A 26,628-nucleotide genomic window follows, 5' to 3' on the forward strand; every position below is an offset into this window, starting at 1 on the left:
ATTGTACCTTCATGAAATATTATTTTTTACCAGAAAAAGAAAATCCTACGCAAGATATAGAACTAAACATTTGGTAGGAGTACACTGTTAAGTTGTTAACTTCCAATGCCCTATATTTTCGTTCTGCCCCCCCCCCCCCCACTTTGTAAAGCGATCAAAATATATAAGAGCAAATATGAGCATTTTCTTCTTCAACTACTTACTAGTTATTGCATTTTAAAAAAAATAATGTATTAGTTATTGTTTTTTTATCTTAAAAATCCCACATGTATAGACGTGAAAAAGAAATTTGTACCTATATGTGCTCAATTCCTCAAATTAAAAACATTCAAAAATTTTATTTGTCTTCTCCATTATAATTAAATGACTGTTATTTACTTAGCGTACAAACCAGGATAATTTTCCGCTGTGATATTTTCTTAGGAATAGTGATAATTACTTAATCCCTGCAACAGAAATGTGTGAGAACTATGGAAACTGTTTTAAAGATGTCGTTTTTATTTACCCGTGTCTGAAAAACTATCAAAATTGATGTAGATTTCACATTATTTATTGTATAAAGAGGGGGCCCCAGAGAGTAGGTATATACAGAGTATCATTCTTTATTTTGTCTGTACAAGTATTTAACATACTCTAATTCATATAGAATTTCTAATGTTCAACCAAAATTTCAACATCAATCGTAGAATTATAAGCAAGATACAGAGCTCACAGTTCGCCTTGATTTGAGTCATATTCTGTTCACATGAGTTTATTACATTCAGCTTAAGATTTCTAACTTGGTATTTCCTATTCAGCATTTAAAATGGGAAAAAAGAATGGCCCAAGATTTTCCATTGTTTTATTCACTCAAGTCCAGTTCACTGGTATTTGAGGTTCAAAATCAGTTTATACAAATGTACACAAACACAGTCAAGGATCACATGTACAGAAGGAGAAATAATGACGAAAAAAGGTTAAGTTTACAATATAATAAGTTGTTAAAGTTGGTTTCTGGAAGAACAGACTTTGAAACTTTTCTTAATAAATATTGACATTTTTTTTACTTTTTTAATCTTGAGTTTTTAAGATCTGTGGACAAACATAGAATTGTGAGCAAATCTCTGTATCTTGCTTATAATTCGAAGCTTAACACTCAAATATGGTTAGTAAATAGAAATTGTAAACAATAAAACACAAGAAACATGCACTATAACAAATAAAGAACACAATTAATTTTTTCGAAATGAATCATATATATACATGTATATACCTACATATTTCCGACAGCGATATCAAACTCTATTTAAACTGCATAAAGTCGAGAAAATGCCGAGCATCTCAACAGAACCTATTGCATTAATCTACCATTACGCAAAAGATAATGCCGAATTACCGATGTAATGAATGGTATTTTAGTACTTTTTTGATACATCAGATTTTGCTTAATTTGCGCAGGTAAACAGTTAATTGTTTGATTTACCGAAGTCTCTGTTTGATTTGATACGTAAAGATCACGAAATACAGACGATAGTTCCCAGGTTATAAAGCATAAATAATGAAAACGACACGAAAATCAGAACAAGCTAACACCAACGTCATGTGTGAAAACTGTCAACGCATTGAAATATTTAGCCTCAATTTACTTCACAAAATCGGCACCAATATATTTTGCATGTTTCAAAAATTTTCCTTCATTCGCGAACTGTTGCACAACAAGCAAATTCATCATAGTCAGATCGACCCTTTTTCGTATAATGTCATGCCTGCTTTAAACAAAGAACCTCGTTTTAGAAGTATGGACTACGAGTCTTGGAAAAATGGGTATGCAAACCCGGGCCGTGGCAAAATAAAAGCCGGGGCAGATCGGCAATCGTCAATTCCAAATACGCATTATTTTGCAGCAATATTTACAGCAAATACAAATATACTGGTCCATCAAATATCCTGATATTTTAATGAGATTAGTCAATTGTGACATATTGACTATTACGATTCAATGTAAGTAATACTTGGTGTTGGATTATCATTATTACAAGTGTGTCATCAGTCTGGATTAAAACAAATATATATTTATACAGCAAGAATGTTTACTGTAGGAACTAAATCACCAAAAACGGGTTGTGACCCGATTTTCGTTTAGTTGGGCGATTTCATTAATCTTGAAAAGGGGTTATAACTCGCAGGTCTTACTAAATGTACATTACTACATTTAACAACTACAAATCAAGTGTGTTTAATCATTCGACATTTGTCTTCCAAAACATCCGATCCAAAGTATAATGTACATGTATGTAGCTGTTACTAAACAAATGTCAAAAATTCATCTGACCCCCTCCCCATTGATCTCTGCCAATGGATGAGTTCATTAAGATATCAGCCGTTGCGTGAATGGTAAAGCAGGACTTCGCGCCATAATGTCTCATTCATAGTTTTTGCGCGCCGACTAATGACCAGTCCGTTGGGATCATGCGAATACCACAGAGCACACCGTGCTCTGTAAATATCACAGGCACGTAGCATCTGGGGTTGGGTTCGGAGTGGGGGACTGCTTTCCCCCTCCCCTCTTTTTTTGCAGCAGACACTTTTCTTAAATTTTATATAATAAATTGAAATACCATGGATATGCCACCCCATTCATTTTATTTTCACTGTATTAAATGAAACTGCAAATAAGGAATTGAAGTTACAGTTAGGTTTTTTTCATGAATTTGAGAATTCACCCTTTTTTAATTGCTTGTCAAGATGATTATGATGAAGCTGCCCTACACACATTCAAAAAACGAAACGTGTTTGTATACCCTTTCATATTTTATATGGTTGGAAATATTTTTTAAAACGTCTTTCAGTTGATTTTGCATCTTAATATATCAAATACAATTTTAAAAAAAATGACTATTTATTCTCCAGCTTTCAAGCTGCACTTATATTATATGTGTACATTCCTTAAAAAAATAATTAATAAAACAATTGAATTTCAAGCGATACTAGTATATATGTACATAATTGTACATGTTCTAGATCGAAAAAAGACTGACATTTCGTCTTAAATTTACACGTTCCGTTTATAAATTTATGATCAGCAGCAAAAATTTAAATTCATTACTGATAAGATAGCCTAATTGATACATGCATGCTTCCATTGAATAATTTTGTTTAATCAGGCAAGCTTTTTGGAAAGAGGTTGACATTTTTACGTTATTGATTTTTCCTATAATTATTATATCCGCTTGCGTCCAGTATACGTTATAAAGGACTAAATCCATGTTTAGCCAAAATCGGCCTAACGTCAAAAGCAATTAATATTGTATTAAAAATATTCTAAAACATTTTTTCATTCGTTATGTAACTTTTTTTTGTGTTTAAGGATTCAGAAATTATATTTCTGCTGTTTATTTTAAGACACTATAATAGCGAAAAACGTGTGCTTTTCATAGCGTCAAGCATGACGTTACGTCTTTAAAAGAGCCTTCAAGTAAATTACATATTGACTACATTGTTATCTATGAAATTGAATGTTTTTGTCATTAAATTGAAGTTAAAGATAAGTTCATTATCAGAATTTAATCGAGAAAGAAACGGACTTTAACTTTTTTTACCCGAATGGCACACCTTAGTTTCCGTAAAGTCGGCCATTGTGACACGATTTCGCACGGTGACAAACAGGATTTTACAGCGACAAATGCAAAGGAATTCATCGACGCATTTGTAAAGTAAGTGTTTTAAAACATCTCGATATTCTCTCTGTAACGTAAGGAAATATTAAATAAGAAATATTTGATTTGTTTTATATAAAAAGAGTTAGATCAACGATCGAGTCACATGTACTGTACAACACGCTGCATAGCCGCATGGTATGGTGTGTTGGCAGCGTTTCCATTTCATTGCGGGAAAAAGTTCACTTCACTATAGATTGGTTTATTATTGTTTAATTGCTATTTAAAGTATTATTTATTAACACATATCATGCATTTTTTCATCAGCTGATCTGAGACACTCACACATTTACCCAATTCCAAGAATGTACAAGGATATACATTAAACAGGTCGAGACCACTATATTTTGTGACGTCGGCATAAATTTGCATACTAAATTAGCCATCTGTTTACTATTATCAACAAACCAATCAGGTGAATGAGTTGCAAGGCATTGTGGGCTACTACAAGTTTCAGTGTATACAAAGCGTATTGAAAATATATACCATTTTGAATTGTCCTTTGGAAACTCATTTTGAATGATTTTTCAGAATTTATGAAATTAATATGGACAATTATGTCTGAACTTTAATTTCTATGCTCACATTTAAAAAATATTGCATATGAGGACTTATATCAACCTATTTAAATACCCCATTTTCAATGTTCAAAAGAGAGGTACGTCCTATAGAATTAGAAGCAGCGAGTACCGTTTTTCACGTGATATCCCATATATAAGACAACATTATTAGAATGCTCGTTGATATTTTCTTCAGGGACATTCATCAGAATGCTTAATTAACGGACAAAATACTAAATGCTGCACAGCTTGCGCTTCTGCGTTTGTATATTTGTGCATTTCTACTACCGTGGCTATTCACGTATGTTAAAAACGTACAGTTACCTGTTTTTATTTCTAGTGCACAATGATAAAGTCACCAATACACAACTGTGCAGTTTTTTCATATCAAAACCTGTTTGTTCTTGTATGCGTATGTTTGTCAGTCGTTTGATACTGATCATTTTTGAAGCAACAATTGATCAACTAAAACAACAGTTTTTTTTTCAATGTGAGCATGGAACAAAGTTAATGGTACGTAATCTTTCCTTTTTTACCTTCTAAAGTAAAAATCAAGATGTACAAACTTTCCGGCAAGCAATTAAATATTGTGAATAAAACAGACAAAAACCACGTGCGTCTGTTGAATCGTAAACACGTTGTAGACCGTTATGCATTGCAACTCATTCACTGGATTGGAGAATCTGTTTGACGAAAATACTATCACGTGTTAAATAATGCTATCCATATAAGGTAGTGTACCCGACCTGTTAAATCCAACTTAAGGTAGCTCCATACTCGTAAAATTCTCTGAGGAAAGTTGAAAAACCGAACTGATTTCAACTTAATAGACTTCAATGTCATCAATTGTAAGAAAAAATATACATGTCATCACACTTTTTGAGATGCCAGATAAACATAAACTAAAGCATATTTTAGCATTAGAAAAATGTATTTTTTTGTGTTCAAAGTAAAATCTTGTAGGCAGAAATTTGTTTTCTTGGTTAATTTTAATGTCAACTTTATCAGAAAACGAAAATTACAAAAATATTTTAAAATTAATCGTTGGAATAAGAAAAACTATAGCATTTAGACATACAACTGAGAGAAAAGTCAGAAAAAGAGTTATTTCCCCTTTGTATAGATAAAATATTTAAAAATTTGGAAATTTAGTATAAAATTAAGTGCGAAAATATCTTGAACCTACCAATAATTCTAATTACATCCATGTGATTATATTCACATAAAATAAATAAAACTATCTTGCACAATTTTTAAAGAATTCAAAGTTTTACTAAAAAGTGTGACATCACAGAACACTGGATCTACTTTAAATGCAAAACAAAGAAGAACTACATGTATTAAAAAAAACCGACAGCAATAACTATACTCTATTTGTAACATATTTTAAGCTCTAGTGACTACATAGCATATATGTAACTACCATTATCAACCCAAACAATGACTCATATATTTCAAAAATATATAAAAGAATAATAACATGTAACATGTTTAACACAGAAATTAAAATAGCAAATAATGGGTAACAAATATGGTAATCATAAAGTAAAAGATTCTTTGTTATGGCACATTGTCAATTAGTTTAAAAATGAGATGACAAAATGATTCAATATTAAACGAACATGATAACAGAACACATCATGCAAAATGCACTGACATTAGTCTATACAGAGGAGATACCCCTATCTAGTGCAAACAATGTTTTCAAGTTATACAAACATATATATACCAGTAATAAGGGTACAATTGAAGATTTTGTAATTGACAAGAAAGTTGCATAATAAAAACTAGGTGTGTGCTTCCATCATGATTTAGATAGATTGTATATACTTATCGACAACAATAAACATTTTATTTAAATTAATACACAAAAATATCTTTTGACACTGTATTAGAATTTTCTACTAGTATATATGTAAAAAAAAATTATGATATAATTCTCGCTTTAGTCATAATATGTTACAATTGACAAATTGTTGATTACAAAACATTTGTGTGATAATAATGCAACCAGATCTGTATTGTGTTTAAATGAATCAGATAAATGAATATTTCATATTATAAATCAAAAATGTTCATATTTTCAGGATACCAACAGAGTCTGATTGCAGAGTTGGGGTCAATTACTTTGAAAAGTAATTAATTACTTTCAAATACATTGCCAATTTTATCAATTACTTGCAATTACAATTACATTGATTTTTTAAAATGTAATTAATTACTCTCAATTACTTTGATAAATGTAATTAATTACATTTCAATTACTTTTAATTAGTTTTATTTTTTTAAATCTTGAGAACATATATTAAAGACATTAAGATATACAGGGCTTTATGTACGGTTATTTTTTTAAAGGTTGTATATATAGTTCAGTTCAGATCAGATTTCTTGAAAATGTTCTTTAACATTAAATTCATTAAGTACCATTGAGTTCATTTTTGGTTCTGAATCATATTTTCTCTACAGTGAATTAATTTTTATTCACATATTAAAACTATGTTTATTGAGAAAGTACAACTTTTGGCAGTACAGTATATCATTATATAAATAATAATTGCTATAATTCACAAGAATGAGATATTTTGATTCCCTTGAGTCTAAAATCAGTTTAGTTCAGTCTAAAATCAATTGGGGTTCTTGGGTATTGGAGGAGTTCACACCTCCACAAAATTAGATCTTTACCTATTGCTCTGGGCAGTGTGTCATACTGTGTAAACATATGAAACATTATGGGACATTTAATTATTGTATAAACAAAAGTCCATGCCAAACATGTATAAAATCTATTTATCATTATAAGACACCTTTATTATATCTTAAACTTGGAGAAAAGTAATTGAGATGTAATTGAAAAGTAATTGAAAATACACTATATTTTTGGAATGTATTTAAATACATTCAATTACTTGTAATTGAAGACAGGCTCAATTACCAATTACTTTCAATTACTTTGAAAAATGTAATTAATTACACTCAATTACAAATACTTTTTTCAATTACCCCATCCCTGTCTGATTGATCACTAGAAGAAGAAAAATGAACTCAGTTACTCCTCTACCTCACTGTCATCACTGTCCTCAGATTCGTCAATGACAGCTGCATCAGTGACAAACTCGGACCAGTCTTGAATAGACGAAATAGCCTCCCTGTTGTGTCTCCCAATAGCGAGAAACCAGATAACGGCGGCGACATGGGAACATACTCCCACAACACGGGCACCCGCTCGACATCTGCAATACCATGCAGTGATCTCAGACTCGGAAAACTCGATCCAGAGCAGATACTGTCGGGAAGAAACATGACGACTCTGTAGCTTGACCCTGATAAGCCCATGGGGGGGGGGGGGGGGAACTCACTGTGAACCAAGATATCCACATCCCCCTCCAAATACTCCTGAATATAACTTGGACACAACTTCAGTTGATAAACTTCACAGGTCAGATTACGAATGTCATCTTCGCTGATGTTGGGGAAGTCCAAAGAATCAGTAGCCACTTCCAACTTTACAGACTTCTTATCCAGACAGTTTTCTTCAACAAATGTCTTTAAAGAGTTAACTTTTGTTGACAAATACCTCATTTTGCATGCAAGGGCCATGTCTTCATCTTCACTTCCTGTCGACAGAGGCTTGCAGTAACGGTTGGAGAGGGCACACACGATGCGCACATAGTCACCGATAAATGGCACTTGATTGGTCGGAAGAACATGAGCAAGGTACTTCCATCGCTTTATTCTTGCATTGGCTGCCTCAACGACCCAACGAATCTGAAAAGTTAAGAACAAGCACCACTCATAAAAAAGGTAAAAGTGCCTTATTTAAAATTAACAGTGGGTATATTTCTTTACTAAAAGAAAAAAAATTAAAATGATGAAAAACATAAAATCAATGATTTGGAACAGCATTTGTTTATATTTCAGATGAAGACAGATGTAGAATTATTGTATAATGTAATTGTATTGAAGTTTTTCTGACATGATGATTGAATTTATGTTGTAGGTCTGGTAATCAAAATATGAAAACAACTAACCTTGGTGACCAGACGAGAGGCATTGGCATCTAAGGTTGTCATCTGCTTCTGCCCTCTGCTCATCAGGCGAGGCATTTCGGCCCTTATTCCCAGCTCCTCGAGCATATCGACTGAATCTCGGAAGCCTCTGTCTACAACAAAAACATCATCTTCATGGAACCAGCCCTTCAGATCTTCTACATTGGTATGAAGCATATGGTTGAGGATAGTGGCACCATTATTCCTAGCTAGGTAGGGTCCAAGAACTGTTAGAAAGTATTCGTCTGTGGATGTGACAACCATGGGTTTAACAAGGGGCCTGCCTTTATGTAAACTATATGATTTCCGTTGAAACTGGAAGTTGTTACTTTTCTGAATATATATATAAGTTCCATCCAAAACAGCAATAGCTTTCTTATTTGTAAAATCACCAAAAAGTTCCTGAGCCAGAGGTTTTGTATGATTTTCTATAATTTCTTCTCTTGTTGTATGTTGTAGTCCAAGATGATGTGGTACAAATGGCTTCATGCGTGCTGTACGGACTGATTTTACTGCTCTACAGAGGGAAGACTTTGAAATTCCAAAAATCGTGGCCAGAAGTTGATTTGACATTCCTGATCTCAGTTTCAGAGGAAAGATTCCAAGTGACATCCTTGTGCCTCAGTTTTGTGTGTTTCGAATATCACTGGAAATAAAGGAATGGAGGTCTTCAAAGTTTTCTTTAGAGATACTAGTCAGTGCCATATAATCACTGTTGCTCATGGTAGACAGTTCAAAAGAAAATCTGCTTTTTGAGGTCTGGAGGGCATAATTTCGTATTTTTTGGATCAGTTCCAGCACTGTCGACTTGTTTACAAATGAAGACTCGAATGTCTGTATTTTGGTCAAAACACCAGGTCTGAACTCTCCTTCATCAATGTGGGATGGACAACATCTGCTTCCAGGTGGGATGATGATTTCATGGTGAAGAAAGGCTGAAAATCTAGCTGCTGAAGACACGACAACAAGTTTAGGACCTGGTCGCTTGCAGATTAAGCAGTAAGCATGTGAAGAAGGTGTTCTCTGGAGAGGCAAAGATATAGATGGTGGACTGCACATTCCTGGTTGTAGAGGCCGAGACACAGGAAGGGAACTAGACTTCTGCTGGCATGTTTTCTGGTTTCCATGGTAGCGATGTCTTCACTTTTTGCACAAAATGTCATTTGAGTTTGCCTCAACAAGAAAGTTCTTTCTGAGAAAGCGACGGATTGCTGTTGACTCACATTTTTTTCTGTCATTTGGCCTTGTTCTTTTTTTGCAAAGGATGCATGAAAAAATCTTTTTACTCTCTGTTTTCACTTGATCTTCATTCATTTTTATGTTCTGAAATTACAAAACAAAAATGTAGTGATACAGAACTTTAATGTTCACTAAAAAATAAAGATATCATTTTATATGTATTGTGAATATTTATGTTTACAACTACTAAGCAAATACTTGCAATGTATCAAGTATAAAATAACTTTATAGAAAAACTCAAATTGACGAACTGTAGAATTGGAGTGCCCCCCCCCCCCCCCCCCCCCCCCATGTATATAATGGAACTGTCAGTCTAATATTTTGTGGAGCTGCAGACCTTCAGTTGTGTTACAAGTGTTGTTTTTGACATGTGATCAATATATTATCATTTACACATATTTTTCTAGATTAACTTTAATTGCTTTAATATGATGATAAACTATAATTGCCAAATTAAGTTGAAAATGGTTTTTTTAGGGGGGGGGGGGGGGGTTATAGAAAAAAAGAGTATATTGAAAAAAGGTGTACTCAATATTTTTTCTAGCCAATATTTAAAGAAAAAATATATCGCGCCGAGCGGAGATCGATCCCGGATCGTCGTATTTGCAGTCGAGAACGCTACCTTTACACCATTCAGACTACGTTGGATGTGGGAATTATATGCTGTACAGTACACTAAAAAAAACTTTAAAACAGAACACTTGGCCGTTTTCCTTCTATTAAGAAAATAATTATGGTTTATACAGGTTGATTTATTTACTAAATATATAGAAATATATATTTTCGATTAGACTATATTGCGTCCTTCATTTTAATTTCTAAATATAGACGACTAACTGTTTGCCTACATGACATCTGCAATACTGGCTCGCCAGTATGCATTTTAGTATCGGCAATCGAATATTGATTGTTTTTAGACCAAATCTTCAGATTAATAACCATTCTTGTATGTTTTTAATACATGCCTATATAAAAACAGTCTTTAAGGCTGAATAACGTATACACGGATTGAACAATCTCATCTATCAAATAATATCATGCAGACGAACGTTGCGAACAATATTATTTATTCAAGAAAAAATCAACAGAAATCTACGTATTCAATCAAATTCTTATACATACCTTCAGAATTCTTCTTTCTTCATTTTCTATAGGTTTTGTTGATCTTTCGTTCGTGTATTTTCAAGATTAATCACGCAAAGTAAAAGTCTCTGTTTGTTTACGTATGCAAATAAGCATGTATGGAATGTCGTGCATGCGCAAAATTTGGTGTTAAAATTGAACACATATACGTTTCATAAACAACACACTGTACCTTTTTAATTGTCAGATTAGATGACAATTACACAATGTGTTTGATTCTTGTGGTTTTTATATTTTTAAAACAAAAAGGTGTGAAAAAACGTGCAATAATGTCAAAAAATAAGTAAATCCGGATTGCTCCTCTTCTTGTTTACATTTAAATTTTCATCAACAGCACACCCTCTGATCCAAAAACTTTCACGTTGAATATCTTTTTTTATTGATACAATTTCATAATTTAAAAACAGTTTTTAGATCAGAGGGTGTGCTGTTGTTGAAAAACACCACCAAAGAACGAAAATGCTGTGATTTTACCCCAAAACCGATCCGGAACGGGTTTTGTCATTTACATATTTTTGCAAGCAGACGTTTAGGCGGGGATAATCTGGCATGTCAAAATAGTATCAGGTCTAGACTAACACATAACACCAATTTTATTTCATTTTGACCTAGTTTAATTTTTGACATATCACAGGGCCATATATAGCTAAACATGGATTTTGTCCTTTATTTAAAAAAATTGTGCTTTAAAGGACAATAAATTGTTATGTGATAGGTAAATTATATTTTAAAGATATACATGTATTCTGAAACCCAAGTGTCTTATCGTTAGTTCACAACTGTTTATTAATGTTCGGATACAATGTAGCAGATAAAAAAAATCAGCTTAATAAGAAAACTTTACTGGTGTTTTGGACATTGTAATAAAATAATATGACACAAGACTTGTTCACATAATATAGAATTTTAAATTATGTATCTTGCTTATAAATCTACGACTGACACTAATATTTTGGTTAATCTTTAAAAATGTATTAAGTTAAATAAAATTTAACGTATATCGTGACCATACCACTTTTGTTATGGGAAAAATTAAAATTTAAATTATTGAACGATTTAACGAGGCCGAGTCTTATCATTTCTACACTAAATATTTCAATGAAATCATATCTCTCCAGGGATGAAGACAAGAAAAAAAATATAGCTGCCTAAGCTGGATGGGTAATTCTTTTTCCTCTTCATTCCCTCGTTCCTGGTAATGAACTCTCCGTCGTACTCCAGAATGAACTCTCCTTTACGATAATTTTGTGTGGCAAACACGCCCTTTCCTATGAATCATGAAAATAATTATTTATAATATATTTATAGAAAAGCACAAAAGGGAAAACAGTAAACTTAAAAATTAATATAAAGAACGGTTAGTTAAATGGATGTAACGAAGAACAAGAGGCCCACATACCTTGTAGGTCACCTGAGTACAATAGGTTGTAGATTTTGTATGGTCCTAAACGGTAGCATGTGTGAGCATTGTGTTTTGAGAACATGGATTTTAAGAAAAAGTTGATATTGATTTAAGACAGTGTTGAAAAATTGATTGGGTAAATTTGTTGAACCAAGGAATTCTAAAAGTGCAGTTATAACGCATGAAGTACATACATGCAACTTGGCAATCGGTTACATGTGTAAGAGCACTTGCTCTGCTGATCATGTTTAAAAGGTCTAAAACGCCATTTAAAAATATGTGTATTTATTGCGCTTAAAAATGGAAAGTTGTTATGGTCTGATCAACTTTCTTTTACGTAAATTTTGTGGGGAAAATAGTATTACTAAATTGTTCATGCAAATTATACTAATGGTATTGTCTCTTGACTTGGGTTCGATTGTATTTCAACACCGTCACCACACCTGTAAAGTCAAGCGGTTTGTTTACATGTAAAATTTGCGACTCTTGATGTCGATGTGAATTTCATATACTTCTTTTTTCTGAGGTCGGTCGGGAAATGATGGGATATACTGTAGAAGCAACAATATTCGTTGAGGATTTAATTTCGTTATTTTCGTTGGCAGTATGAATCAACGAAATCAAATCCAGGACGAATTTTTAACCAAAGTATCAATGAATACAAAGAGACTACGATGAGACGAAATTAAATGCCAACGGAAATTTTTTTGGTTAAGGTAGTCCTATACTCGGCACTAAATGGGCTCAATCATTAAAAGCTTAGCTTTAAATGATAAATATACATTCTAGCAATACATATACAAAAGAAAATATGTATGTTTACATGCTAGTTTGTTTGTTATCAGCTCTCAGACGGGTGTACCCCCTTGCGAAAATTATTGACAATTATGAAATTTGGCAGACGTTCGTTTTTCCTAAAAATAATTACCAATTTTGGGAAAATTAGAACTGAACATACAAAATAGAGTAGAAATATTTATTTAAGCCATATCTCATCAATAATTTTGCGCAAGTTTTTGTAAGTAAGTACACTTTATGGACCTGATGTATCAAAAGGGAATACAAAAAATGCAATGCTAGTATCGCGTTTGGTAATTTTTTTTACTATTTTATGGACTCAAACTTAAATTCATGGTGTTTATTCTATAGATTGACATCTTAGAAAAAAGATTTGGTAAAATAAATTATATGTTGACGGATTACTTTTCACGCTATAAGCTCTAAAACAAGTAGACCCTGACGAAAAAATCCGTAAAAATCAGATTTTGCTACAGTTTTCTGCCTAGATCTGTCAACAATGTCAGATATCATTTAAACATTAATTAGTTGACAATTGATTAAATTCGAAATAGCTTCTGTCTCTAAATTTAAACCGGTTTTAGTAAAAGAAAAAGAAAAATTCGGGAGGGGGGGGGGGGGTCAAAACAAAGAAGATATAAGCATACCTGAGATCCTGGTTAATCAGAAACTTCGTTTTTCATTTTACTTTAACAGAATCGAGTTTCTCAACATTAATCATTTCTATCTCTCATAGAATACATATATTACCGTTCTAATTGCTTATTATTGCCATTGTTTACAACAGTAATGTAGAGCAAAATCAATACCGGGTATCTAAAACGCTTTGTAAAAGTCGAACCAATATTGTAAAATCCGTATTATGACGTAGTGCGATACTCGGACTACTTTAAAAGAACAATGAAATTTTGACCCAACGAAAAAACCTGCTTCTACGGTATTCTTTATACATTATATTTTTAATTTATTTTTGATAATTACATTAATACTTTTAGAACAATCACATTTACTGAAATGCTTACACACTATCAATCCAAGTGTAATTATATAGTTGAAAGTAATGGTTTTCTTGTTTTTAATACTGGGACAGTCTGCATACAACATAATTTAAAATGCAGGCGCAGTGAGTACAGCAGTAACCTGTTGCTGTTTAATGTAAAAGCAAAATTATAACAGATACCTTACATTGAATAATAATCACAGAGGTCAATGAGGAGTTTACACAATTATCCATGAACATTATTGCTAAACACATTTTATGAGGAAGATAATTAAAGTTGTATGTTAAATGCATGTTGCATGCATATGATCAAGATATTTCTATTTAAAAAAATTATTAATAAATCATGAAATAGAAATACTATTCATTGTTGATTTAAAAAAACTGTGAAATTTTGATAAAAACTATTCATGGTTTACTGCTGTATGGTTCAAAAGTAACAAAATTTCCTAAAAATTGCTATTTGTACTTGCATATTAGTACTTAAAGAGACAGTACAGCTGAAAACACATGTGTGAATAAATTCAGATTTACCTATTGTATAGTTAGGGAATAAGAAATAACGTTAATTGTAATAGTTGAAATACATGAAACCCCTTTCACATACTTAATTAACGTAATTATGAGCTTCCGGAAATTCAAGGGTCGTACAAACCGGAATAATCTTAAATCGTTTATTTGTACCACGTGGACTTTGATTGACAGTAATTGGCACGTGCTGAAAACTACAAGATCTTCGCCCCACTTCGGTCATCATGGAAAACGAGGTTAAAGCGATTCTCTAAATGAAACGCATCTTTACTTACTCGATAATTTATAAATGGTTTACCAATTTAGATTCATTTTAAAATATATATATATATATATATATATATATATATATATATATATATATATATATATATATATATATATATGTGTCAAGAAACACCTCAAGGGGCCTCATTTATAAAATTAAATGTATGTTGTAAATTTATGTTGTAGCAACACCTATGATAAACACGAACAATACATGCTTACAAAATAATAATTGTGGTTGTTTTAAAAACTCTGAACAGTTATTATGAGAAGTAGAAAAGACATATCTTTATCAACAAACCTGTCCAGGAGATTCTCTGCGAGCCCTGCATGTGTTTTGTTTACAGTAAATACGCATGCGTAATAGTATAGAAGGCTGAACCCCGAACAGTTGCAATGCATTTATGTGATAGCTTATACGTAATTATTTATTTTAATGAAATAATAAGATTTATTGCATGGAGAACTTTGTAATTTTCTGAAAGTTTATACATTCATGAGTAGAACAAAAATACCGAACCCGGTCGGAAAATTTTTTCAAGTCGGTTTTTTGATAAGATCCGCCGAACAGTCTCTTTAAAAACAAACGAGCAGCTACAACTGCATAATACTAAATTTTATTCATTCACCGATACAAATCATTTATTTGTACTTGCTTATTTGTACTAGAAAAACAAACAAGCAGCTACAACTGCATAGTACCAAATCAAGTCGCCGATACAAATTGCTAATTTGTACTTGTATATTTGTATTTTTAAAAAAACCGAACAGCTACAACTGCATAGAACCAATTTTGTAAGTCACTGATACAAATTGCTGATTTGTTCCTAAAAAAAAGTATACAGTTTCATTGATCAATCCCTCAATTTTGGATGTGTGTAATGTTCAACACATGTGTGCAGCCAATGTTGAGTTTCACAGTTAGAGATAAGGAATTTAGGAGTTGTGTTTCTAACTGATTTGGATCAAGGACAAGGTCTGGACGGCCTCTAAACACCAAATCTGGTATGATTAACTTGGTGTTGTTGTTGTCAACTTCAGCAACTACCTCACATATGTATATTTTTGTGATGTCAATGGTCCTTTGCCTCATGCTGCAGGATTGGTATTTTATGGTATCGAGCTCAGAGTTGAAGTTCCCCATGTCTATGCTGCAGACTGAGCATTTGTTGGCCGCGGTGCATGCAATTAACATTTTATCACTATCTGGTTTTTATACCAAAATCATTTTACATGTACTGTTTATCAGTGATTTGGCACCCAATCATCGACTGGCACCCAAATGTCATTTGATCATTAGGAATGCATTCCTAAAGCATTGTAAATTATAAAAACAGAAAAATAAAACTTGACTAAAATCGTGGCCATGCCCCTTTAAGTTATATAGCTAAATCAGGAGATTGTGCTGGACCTGTTCAACATTGGGTAAGCCTCTAATATGGTAATACATTTAAATTGTTTTTTCGAGCTCTGTCTGAAAGGCTCGAAATATTGCAGTTGTAACAGATTAAGAGTTCAGGATTTGAACAACCACAATACGAACAATGTTTGCCCCATACAATATGAACTTAAATGCACTAAGAAGGCCGCATATGAAATTCCAAAGACATGCGTTAAACACCACTTGGACTCACAAATGTTGTCTTGGAGGTCCTGATGAGGTAAATTTATGAATTATGAACAAAATCAGTCTTGAACCTCGATCCTTTTAAAGTATTTTAGTATTTTCCCCCCTTCCCCTACAATAGAGTCGGATCAAACATGTTTTAAGATAGATTCCAAATCATCTGTACAGCACTCTACTTACCAAGTGTAAATAAAAAAACAAGATTCAGAGATATTTCATAACACCAATTAAAATATGGAATTTGTTTTGTTTTTTTCCCTTTTAAATGTATTACATATTTTTTTTTGGATGAGGTACCAGACAAACAATGAAGAGAATTCTTATTGAAGCAGGGCTCGGAAAAAAAGACTGGTTCTAGCAAAGAACAAGGATGCTGAAAATCTTAGAGATGCATTGTTGGAGCATTACCCAAAACTAAAGGATGCTGGGGGATATGAGTTGATGCCTTCATCATCAAGAACTCTATTGGAAACGATTCCTATTCCAAGCTATGGGTATACGACTCACTATTTGTCTGATGAGAGTGGACTTGGCTCCGCAATATGCTACATAAGACCATTGCAAGGACAACTGTCCGTGGATGTAGAAGACAGAAGTGAGGTACCTTAATTAGTTATCTTAACTCTAATGTCTCAACTGATTTTTCATTTACAATTTTGATTCATAAATAACATATAAAATGTCATAGATCAATTGAGGTAAAAGATGTGAATGCAAACTGGAAGTTAAAAAATGTTTTTATTTTATTTCTAAAGTTCTAAACAACAATGAAAAAAGCAAACCTGGTGAGGATTTGTGCTATTAAAATGTTGAAACTATCTATCTGAATTGTTAATATTCCATAGCCATCAGAATTTTGTGAAAAAGAATTGTGCAAAGGTTGTGGAAAGAAAATTCCAGTTGTCTTGCTCAGAAATCATTTGTCTGTGTGCAAAGATCAATGTGAAATTGTAAGTATTTGTAGGAGTAGTAAGGGGGACAGAGAGCAGTCACTCTGCAGTCAGTATGACGTCATGGGTTTTTCCCATAAAGGTCACACGAGGTCAAGGTGGGAGTCTACAGTCAGGGGGAGTCTACAGTCATGGGGTAGTTCACAGTTAATGACGTCAGGGGGTAGATTTATGACGAAGAGCAAAGCAACAGTTGAAGGATGATACCATAAATATCTACTATCAGGGTCTCCTTAGTCATTTGTAACCAAAGCTACAGTGTAAAGTATTGCTAAATTTAGAACTAACAAACTATTGTATCTAGGCATGGTTTAAAAAACGCGGTTTTTTCGTAGGACCACTCCTTTAATAAGAAGGCAAAATTCAGTATAAAAAGTGCACATTTCGAAGTATTTCTTTACTTCACTCTTTTTGCATCAGAAGAAGAACCATTCATCAACTATATACAGTAAGTAAACTGTCATTATCCTTTAACAAAGTTTTAAGATTCTTAATCGTTTTTGTTATCAGGAGATCCAAAGACAACAGAGATAGTACAAATCATAAGTTTTAAATAACATTTTCTGTTACAAAGTATTGCGTGGTATAGTGTTAACAAAGTTAACAAGTACATATAAAATGGATTTAACCATTTATCAATTTTAAAAGCAAAATGTCCCTCAATGTCTTGTAAAAAAGTTGTTACACTAACTTTACTTTTTAAAACAGTTAAATAAGTTATTATTTTGATCTGTTCACAATCATCGCGAGCTCAAGGTAGTATTGTTGGATTCTGTACATTTCACACGGATACACACGGGCTTTCACTAAATGGTGTACCACAAATCAAACAACTAGAGCGTTGTAAATTTGATCCTTTTAGCCGAGATACCGCTATCTACTTTAGACAACTTACCTTCTATAAAGTTTAAGATAATTTTAATTTGCTTGCAATCCAAGGTCACTCTGGCCAGGAGGGCTTTTAAGACTTCGACTTGTTCTAAGACATCTTGCTTGCTCTGTTCCTTCATCCTCTTCTCCAATTTACACATCTCGTCTGGATTTGTTCGCATGTTAAAGAAACAGAATCAACCTTAGTTACAGAGTGTCAGATTCCACATTCAATTAATTTATACCCCACATTTGGTGATTATTGGTTTGCCAGTATTAAGAACCCATGCCTTTTATAACATAGAAATTAGCAAAAGTAATTCAATTACATTTTTCTCAGAACCCTTTTGTAAATGAATTAACATCGATGGTAATCAGCAAGATGATGATTCAATATTACCCTGTAATTAATGTGTTTAAACAATCATCACCTCAAAGTAGTCAGAATGGAGACTTCCGCCTGACTAAATCGACCCTTATTATTTTCGGAGTTACTGGTACATGTAACTGGCGCAAAAGCACTGCAGTTTGAATCGAGTGCCGGCGAGTGGCTGGCAGCTGTTGCAAAGGTGTCGCAGTTACCCTGGCTCTCTGCTGTAGGACTTAGGGGTCTAAAGAGATCCAGAGAGTGTGAAAGACACTTACTTACTTTTTATTATGTTCATACTAAATTATCGAAATTATTTAAACCTGCTTTTTCTGAAGTTCAAAAGATTTAATTTAACTTCATAAAAATCAGTTAGCTAATAGTTTTGAAATTAAACAATATGAAAATGTAATGACTAAAGATTTTTTTTAAAAGTTATTAAATATACATATAACACATTCTGGTACATTACGTTACACCAATCTTAAGTTATTGTTAGCGGCATCTATAGACTTAGTCATTAATGCAATGTTTTGATATGAAATATTTAATTTTTCTTCTTGCTAAACCAAATATATTTAATGGCAGAATAAATTGTCATGACAACGATCATGAAATATTCCTTTCGATAGATGTGTACAATATTTACTTCCCATACTTCTAAGACCCCATAGCGTAGTGGTATGTGTCTTATCTCTAATATCATAGGTACCGGGATCGAGCCCTCGTCGCAGCGTGATGAATGTTTGAAAATTTTAGCAATGGAAGTAAAAGAACTCCTTTTGCAAAAATTTTCTGCTTATTAATGCTGTTATCAGTTAACTCCGTTACTTTCATTTTCATGAAGATATTATTGTTTTGATACAAAGAATATTAAAACAAGGGGGGGGGAGGCTGTCAGTTGATTAATGGCAACCCGATGAATTGTGTAAAGGGTCCTATCCTATATTAATTTTTCAATACACAAACTAAACAAACTTTTTAAAATCAACAGGCTTTAGACGACTTGATTGATGAGTTCCTCCTTCGTCATAGACAAGTGACAAGTGCACCCTCTGATGAAGAAAGTGATAGCGATTCGGATAGGGACGAGTTAATACACAGTAACCGCGTTCATGATGATGTTTCAAGAGAACGAATAGACCTGTTTACTCGAAGTAATGGCGATGACTATAGCGAAGAGATTGAAAGTGAAGACGACGACAACGTATCATGTAACGGAAAAAGTGATATACGGAGTTTGAAAGAAAATCTTTTGACATCTTGTTAATGTGGAAAAAAAATGCTTAGACAGTGTCCCATTAGATGATAAGCAGAACTCGATCTTGGCATTAAGAGAACTTTCAAGAGAGGAAAGAGACAATTCGAATAGCTGTACACAGAGAGGAAAGGAATGAAAAAGGAAGAGATACATATACTTCTTTAGGAATAAGGAAATTTGCAAGGGTTCTTTTCTTTTTGCATATGGTGTTGGTTCATAATATGTGAAGAATACTGTGTCCCGCATGAACGATAATGGGTGCATACCAAGAACGCACAACTACAAGAATAAACGCCCTAGCAATGCTTTCCGCTTTGATGACCTGAAAAATGCAATAGACTTTATCCAGAATTACGCTGAAGAGTTTGGACTCCCTCAGCCCAATGTGAAAAACCAAGGACATCCTCACATCTTTCTGCCGTCATCTGGTAACAAGTCATCTCTGCATTCAACCTACGTCACATCATGTACTGAAGCAAACAAACGCCACGTTGGTCTCACAACATTTAAGCTTCTGTGGAGAGACTGCTGTCCCAATATCAATTAAGTATATGACTCCACGTTCCGACATCTGTCCAAAATGTGAGAATCATCGGGCCAACATATCTACAGCTGCTGGACAACAGGAAAAACAGGAGCATCTGCAGGCTTTCACTGAACATTTGTTAATGGTGGAGAAAGAGCGTCAGGTAGTTTAACATTTTGATAATATATCAACAATGTTTTTGTATTTCTCTGTAAATATGTCTATGTTATTGTTTGACATGATTTATCCATTGCAGGTGTATAACAATGCAGTAAAGAATGCGAGAAAAGAAATGGAGCTAAATCACAGGCCTGCTGGAGTAATCCCCCCTTGTTCAACCGACCTTAAGGAAGTTCACTACACTTTTGACTTTTCCCAGGCTCTCTCCATCCCTCATTCGCACGCCAAGAAGGACCACTGTATTTCCTGACTCCCCGAAAAGTTCAGTTGTTTGGTGTTGCAATTGAAGGACAGCACCATCAAATCAATTATCTGATTGACGGGGACCAAGGCATCGGGGGAAATGATGCAGGGATCAAAGGTGCCAATGGTGTTGTCTCCATGCTTCACCACTGCCTCACAACCTACGGTTCCGGAGAAAAGTCGTGTGTGATACACTGTGACAATTGTGCAGGTAAAGCACGCACCGACAATAAACGGGATGACATGAGCTATTATTTGTCGTTTTGGTATCAAACATTAATATTTTCTATTTTTAGGTGAAAACAAAAACAGATATGTTCTGGGATATCTGATGTGGCGAACTCTCATGGGCTTGCATCACGATATTCAGCTGTCAATGCAAGTTCCATACCATGGCCGGTGTCTTGTTGATGCCGGATTTGCTAACATAACGGATGTAGATAGCCTTTCCGGTCTTGTTGAGGTTGTTAGGAAAAGCGCCATATCAACTCTCCCGTTACCTACATCAACGACGCTGGAGAACACAGCTGGGACTGGTATGATTGGAAGTCGTTTACCAGCACCTTCTTCACAAACGAGAAAGGCATCCGGAAAATGCGACATTTTAGATTTACATCATTATCACCAGGTATGTATTTAGTTACAAGTTGTAAAACATATAATTCCATCGGATCGACAGACTGCTTATGCATCTGGAAATTTATATATTTTTCTTTTTAATCAATATCAATGCAGCCAAATAAATTGTAAAAAATAAATTTAAAAAATACATGTATAATATCCGTATATTCACTGTGAACGGAACATGTGCTGAAATAAATTTATTTTTTTTTAAAACAGAAAAACTGTTGGTCAAAAGTCACGCCGATGACAGTGAACGAGAAATCACGCTTCTGAAATCCAGTACCAGTCCGGAAGACATTACAACAGGGTCAGTAATTACCGTCATTCTACCTCCCGGCGGGATGACCTCAGAGAGGCAACGTTACCCGTTCCGTGTTGTTCGCCCTTTCGTATTAGATCCTTTTAAGGATACTACCTGTCCAGAGGCTGAAGAGTGATGACGATGATGATAAAATGAATGGTTTCAAATGAAAACATAATGAACTGTTAGGATTCATTTAATGACATTGAAATTGTGTTTATTTTCGTTTTCCAACACGTTTGAACTTTGTTTAATTGAATACTAAATTTTTAAACATTTGAAAATGTCAATTAATTTAGTGACTTATATTTCTTCAGGACAAGAAATGCCGTTGTTTTATTTTTGATGACGTTCTAATGACATTGATATTCTATGACGTTATGCAACGTTTTTATGACGTTATCTTGCATTAGTTAGTGCATTTCAAATGCATTTTATCACGTCTTAAATTGAGTATTTGATGAAACATTTCGCATCAAAATACTCAGATACACTTGCCTATTAATAAACAAGCAAAAACACAATTTCCAAAATTTTGTCACGAAGGTCCCTTTTCGCTTGACGCAACTCACATATATATATATATATATATATATATATATATATATATATATATATATATATATATATATATATATATATATATATATATATATAAAATAACAGAAAACCGACTCTAAACTCTACCGGTTTCATAGTAATCTTCAGGAGTTTTGAACAATCACCATAGATACATAAGTACATACATTTCAAATGATCATTGTGAGGTCATATAACATCAAGTAGGGTGATTTCACCATGCATCGGACACATACCTTGGATCGGACGATTTCAGAAATAAACATACAAAATACTCATCATGAGTTTGTGTTTTCTTCTAAACATTTTTAAAGTCCAAGACCTAAACACAAAAACGATCGTGATTTTTTGTATCACGTGTTTCGTAAAAACGCACTACACTGACCTTCGAGTGACGTCAATTTCGCCATCTTTAAAAGGTAAGGTGCCGGGATTTTATGAATCATCAAAACATTAGAGTTATCTTTCTTTACATATTGTTGTACATATGCTTTAGTATTTGATCCATAAAGTGAAAAGGACAAATTTTGAACCAAATTTTATAAAAATAGCATTTCAAATATAGTCAATTAATTGTAGCGTTCAATTTGTAAAATTTGATCATTTCACCATGCATCGGACGCATATTAACCATGCATCGGACATCGTCCGATGCATGGTGAAAATGTGTGTAAAGACTAGTTCTTGTGGGTCTAATTCTTGTCATTTGCTCTGTACATATTTAGTTTTATTAAAATCATTTTTGTTTAGTTAAAAGCAGCAATTAATTAATATAATTTATATCCAAAGCTATATTTACGAACTATTAAGATAGACACCCCAACCTTTCTATAGTAAATTGATAAAAATGAATAAAAAATTAAATTCATTTGGATAAAAAAAAATAGCTGACTAATGTTCATTAACTCCTAGGACCTACAGCCCCCCCCCCCCTTTCCCCCGGCTCCCTTTACAATTAAATAATCGTCAAAGTGCGACCCCCCCCCCCCACCATTTTCTTTGGTTTGGAATTAAATTTATTGATCTACATCCGATATCCTTACACACAAAATAGGAATGGTAGCTCGTAGATTTTAACACGCATGTAGCATCCAAATTTTTCTCGCACGAACATTTTTCTTTAATTTGCAATAAATAAATTAATTAACATGGAGCGCCCCTCCCCTCTTTAAGAGCACGTAAAAAACTGAAGTGAAAAAGGCAAAATAATAAAATGTCAAGCTAGATGTGCAATATGCTATCCCCTCCCCCTTCGGATCAGGATTTTTTTATGATTTTGGGTAATTTTTTTTTTTTTTGCTTGTCAAGATACACCTCCCACTCACCTCCATTTTCAAAAACAACGAAACGTGCAGTTTTGAGATAAATTAAAAGTTTGATAAAAGAGATACGAATAATTTATTTTGCAGAGTAAAATAAAACATTACAGATGTATCCTTCTAAAAGAAGAAGGTGGTCACCAGAGAGCATGGCGGCGGCTGTGAACGAAGTTAAAAATGGCTTTTTGTCCTTGCTGAAAGCAAGCAAAAAGTACAATGTACCAAAATCAACATTACATGATCATGTAACCGACAGGGTTAAAGAAGGGGCAGTTAATGGGAAAACCCCAGTTCTGACAGCGGATGAAGAAAAACAGCTTCTTAAAAGTGCTACCGAACGGGCGGAGATGGGCGTAGGTTTCAGCTTTTTGCGTGCCGCTGGGGCACTTGCTAGGAAGAGGGGGGGGGGGAATCATTTAAAAATGGTGCACCCTCGGAGAAATGGTGGACGCTGTTCAAAAAGAGGAATGGAGGTGAAGTCTCACTTCGACAGCCGGAGGCCACTGCCACAATCCGACATCAAATGATGACGAGACAACGAACGGACAAGTACTTTTTTGCTTTAAACGACGTTCTGACTACAAACAGACTAGACAACAAACCAATGAACATATGGAATATGGACAAGAGTTTCATTGCGCTCTCTTCTGATTCCCCACTTGTTGTAGCCAGGTAATATCTGATAATCCTCCACAAGTAAAACACACCATATACGCGGATCAGATGCTCGTTTTATATCGGCAATTTTGATTAAATAATATTGACCGCCGTGTGGGCTGTGGTGTTTTTTTCCGTTTTTTTTTTCTTTTTTGCACGTCATACAACAAAAATAAATTTCCAAAATCCACTCTCCAAAATTTGAGGTGAGAAGGTCAATATAGTGTGGGTTGGTACATGTATATCGTATATCGTATTTCTGCTGCTGAATTCGTAGAATGCTTTCTAAAGAAAGCAACTTCAAACTGGAACACAAAGCCACATAATATTACATGCCTGTCCATTCTTAAAGTTAAATGGTATAATTTTAAAACCAAAGTGTTTGAAATGAAATTATAAAATATCTAAACCTATGAAATTATAAAATATCTAAACCCACGAGATTATAAAATATCTAATTAAAGCCAAAATGATAAAAATGTGACACTTAGAGAGTAAAAATATGACAAAATGGATTTAAAAAAAATCTTTTTTTTCAATTTGCATAATCCAGAACAGGCACAAAATACATTCATTCGAAGTCTGGGAATCGAGAGAACATCACAATTCTGGCATGTGGCAATGCAGCAGGTGTAATGATGCCTCCTCACTTCATCACAAAAGGCAAAACGCAGCAAGCACTTAAATCCTGGGACACAGAAAATGCCCCCTTTGGGTCTTTTATCAGCGTGTCTGATTCTGGGTGGACAAAACAGGTATACATTGTAGATTACATTTCATCATTCCTTACAAATTGTTTGCTTTCCCTCAGATACAAAGTGCTTGGGGCATTTTAATGCGTCTTTGTTTAAACAAGAGCATTTCTCCTTAAAGGGCATATCCCTCCTATGGTTCTAAAATGTATTCTTGAAAAATATTGGAGAGGAACGACCCCGAATTCTCATTTTCGATGGGCATGATAGCCACCATCATGTGGAACTCATTGAAAGTGCACGAGAAAAACAGATCATTCTTATGGAAATGCCTGCTCACTGCTCACATTGGCTGCAACCTTTAGACAGGTGTTAATATTTACATGACTATTGTTTTCTACTATGGTCATTAATTTATTCCAGTAACACATACATGACCTAAGACTAACTGGCTAATGGGTGCATTCAATGGAATTATATATATTGGTTATACATGGACATGTTCACTTTTAGATCTGTGTTTGGACCCTTGAAAAAAAAATGCAAGAAATCAGTTCTTCCTTCACAACAGAGACAGCCTGTCCTGTGACTCTTGTCAAGTTTTTTCGGCTTTTCACAAAGTCGTGGAGCAGTCTAAAACCCGATTATCTTGTAAATGGGTTCAGGGTGACTGGTATTTATCCATTCAATCCATCTGCCATTCCAGATGAAGCCTATCTGCCATCACAATTGTATGCTGATCCTGCAGGTACACACAAAATATGTAAATGTCATAATTTAAAGAAGAGTGTATTTTAAATAAATGATTTCTATCATATATGGACATAGCTAATGGAAAGTTTGATTAGTACTGTTTAATTAATTTTTTCTAAATATCAGGAGATAGTGCAAAGGGAAACCCTGAAGCAATGACCTCTTCCTACATATCATTCCCTGCAGATTGTGACATGGCTGGAGAATATACACCATCCCTCCCTCATTCAACTCCCTCAGTTGCTGCTTCCACTGCATATTCGGAAACTGAGAGAGTTTTTCACCGTAAGGTTGAATAGCACCTGTAAACACCAAAACATCAAAATTAAACATATAAATATATTGGACTGAATGCTTTTCAAGAAGATTTTTAAAGGGTTTTTTTTTCTCTATACCTCCCTATGTAAAAATTTGCCCCCCCCCCTCAATTTTGCCCCAACATACCCCGGGGATAATTGTTTGAACAAACTTGTATCTAAACTATTTGAGGAATTTTTTTATTTTTTTTTTTTAAAGATTTCTCACTATATATTCCTATGTAAAAATTTGCCCCCCCCCCCCCCCCCCACTGTGGTCCCACCCAACCCTGGGAATCATTTGAACAAAGAACTATATATGATTAGAGTTAAATTTAGCCCCCATAATTCACCATTCAAAAAAAAGTCTTTGACCATGCAGGGTCATGAAAAATTTTAATTAAACCTTGCGATATATTTTACTGTTACTGTGTTTCATTTTAGAATTTAAATAGCTTCTGTTCAAATTTTCTTGCTGAATATAAACATGATGAATAAGAATAACTTACCAGAACCAACTGGCACTAAAATTCCAAACTCAGAAATCATCCACTTACACATGCGAGAGTTAAAACTCCGATATGGTTTGGTAGTTCCCTCATGGTTAGGATACTGACAAGAGGTCGTGGGACGCCAGTGAATACATGCCCCGATGCATTATGGGAAACGGGAGATAACTCTTGTGGTTAAAATTGGGAGAAG

General features: G+C 33.9%; 1 protein-coding gene and 1 pseudogene across 3 annotated transcripts; both read left to right on the forward strand.

The window, feature by feature from the left end:
• Positions 1-16,337: 16,337 nt before the first annotated feature.
• On the forward strand, positions 16,338-21,766 carry LOC128174830 (uncharacterized; annotated as a pseudogene).
• A 2,285-nt stretch (positions 21,767-24,051) lies between these two features.
• On the forward strand, positions 24,052-25,929 carry LOC128172297 (uncharacterized). Of its 3 annotated transcripts, XM_052838091.1 has the most exons (4): positions 24,052-24,200; positions 24,739-24,940; positions 25,391-25,625; positions 25,757-25,929. In XM_052838091.1, the coding sequence occupies exons 1-4, from the start codon at positions 24,052-24,054 to the stop codon at positions 25,927-25,929; spliced, it is 759 nt and encodes a 252-aa protein (XP_052694051.1). The 3 variants fall into 3 exon arrangements, 1 of the variants encoding a protein (XP_052694051.1); XR_008242242.1 differs by lacking the exon at positions 24,052-24,200 and having other exon boundaries at positions 24,818-24,940; positions 25,059-25,625; positions 25,757-25,893; XR_008242241.1 differs by lacking the exons at positions 24,052-24,200; positions 24,739-24,940 and adding an exon at positions 25,108-25,246 and having other exon boundaries at positions 25,757-25,893.
• Positions 25,930-26,628: the final 699 nt, after the last annotated feature.

This window comes from Crassostrea angulata, chromosome 2 (genome assembly GCF_025612915.1).
Source record: "Crassostrea angulata isolate pt1a10 chromosome 2, ASM2561291v2, whole genome shotgun sequence".
NCBI lineage: Eukaryota > Metazoa > Mollusca > Bivalvia > Ostreida > Ostreidae > Magallana > Magallana angulata.

Coding starts and splice junctions, on each gene's coding strand:
- LOC128172297 (XM_052838091.1), top strand. CDS start 24,052: ATGATGACGAGACAACGAACGGACAAGTACTTTTTTGCTTTAAACGAC. Junction 24,201..24,738: donor TCCCCACTTGTTGTAGCCAG/GTAATATCTGAT, acceptor TGCATAATCCAG/AACAGGCACAAAATACATTC. Junction 25,626..25,756: donor ATTGTATGCTGATCCTGCAG/GTACACACAAAA, acceptor TCTAAATATCAG/GAGATAGTGCAAAGGGAAAC.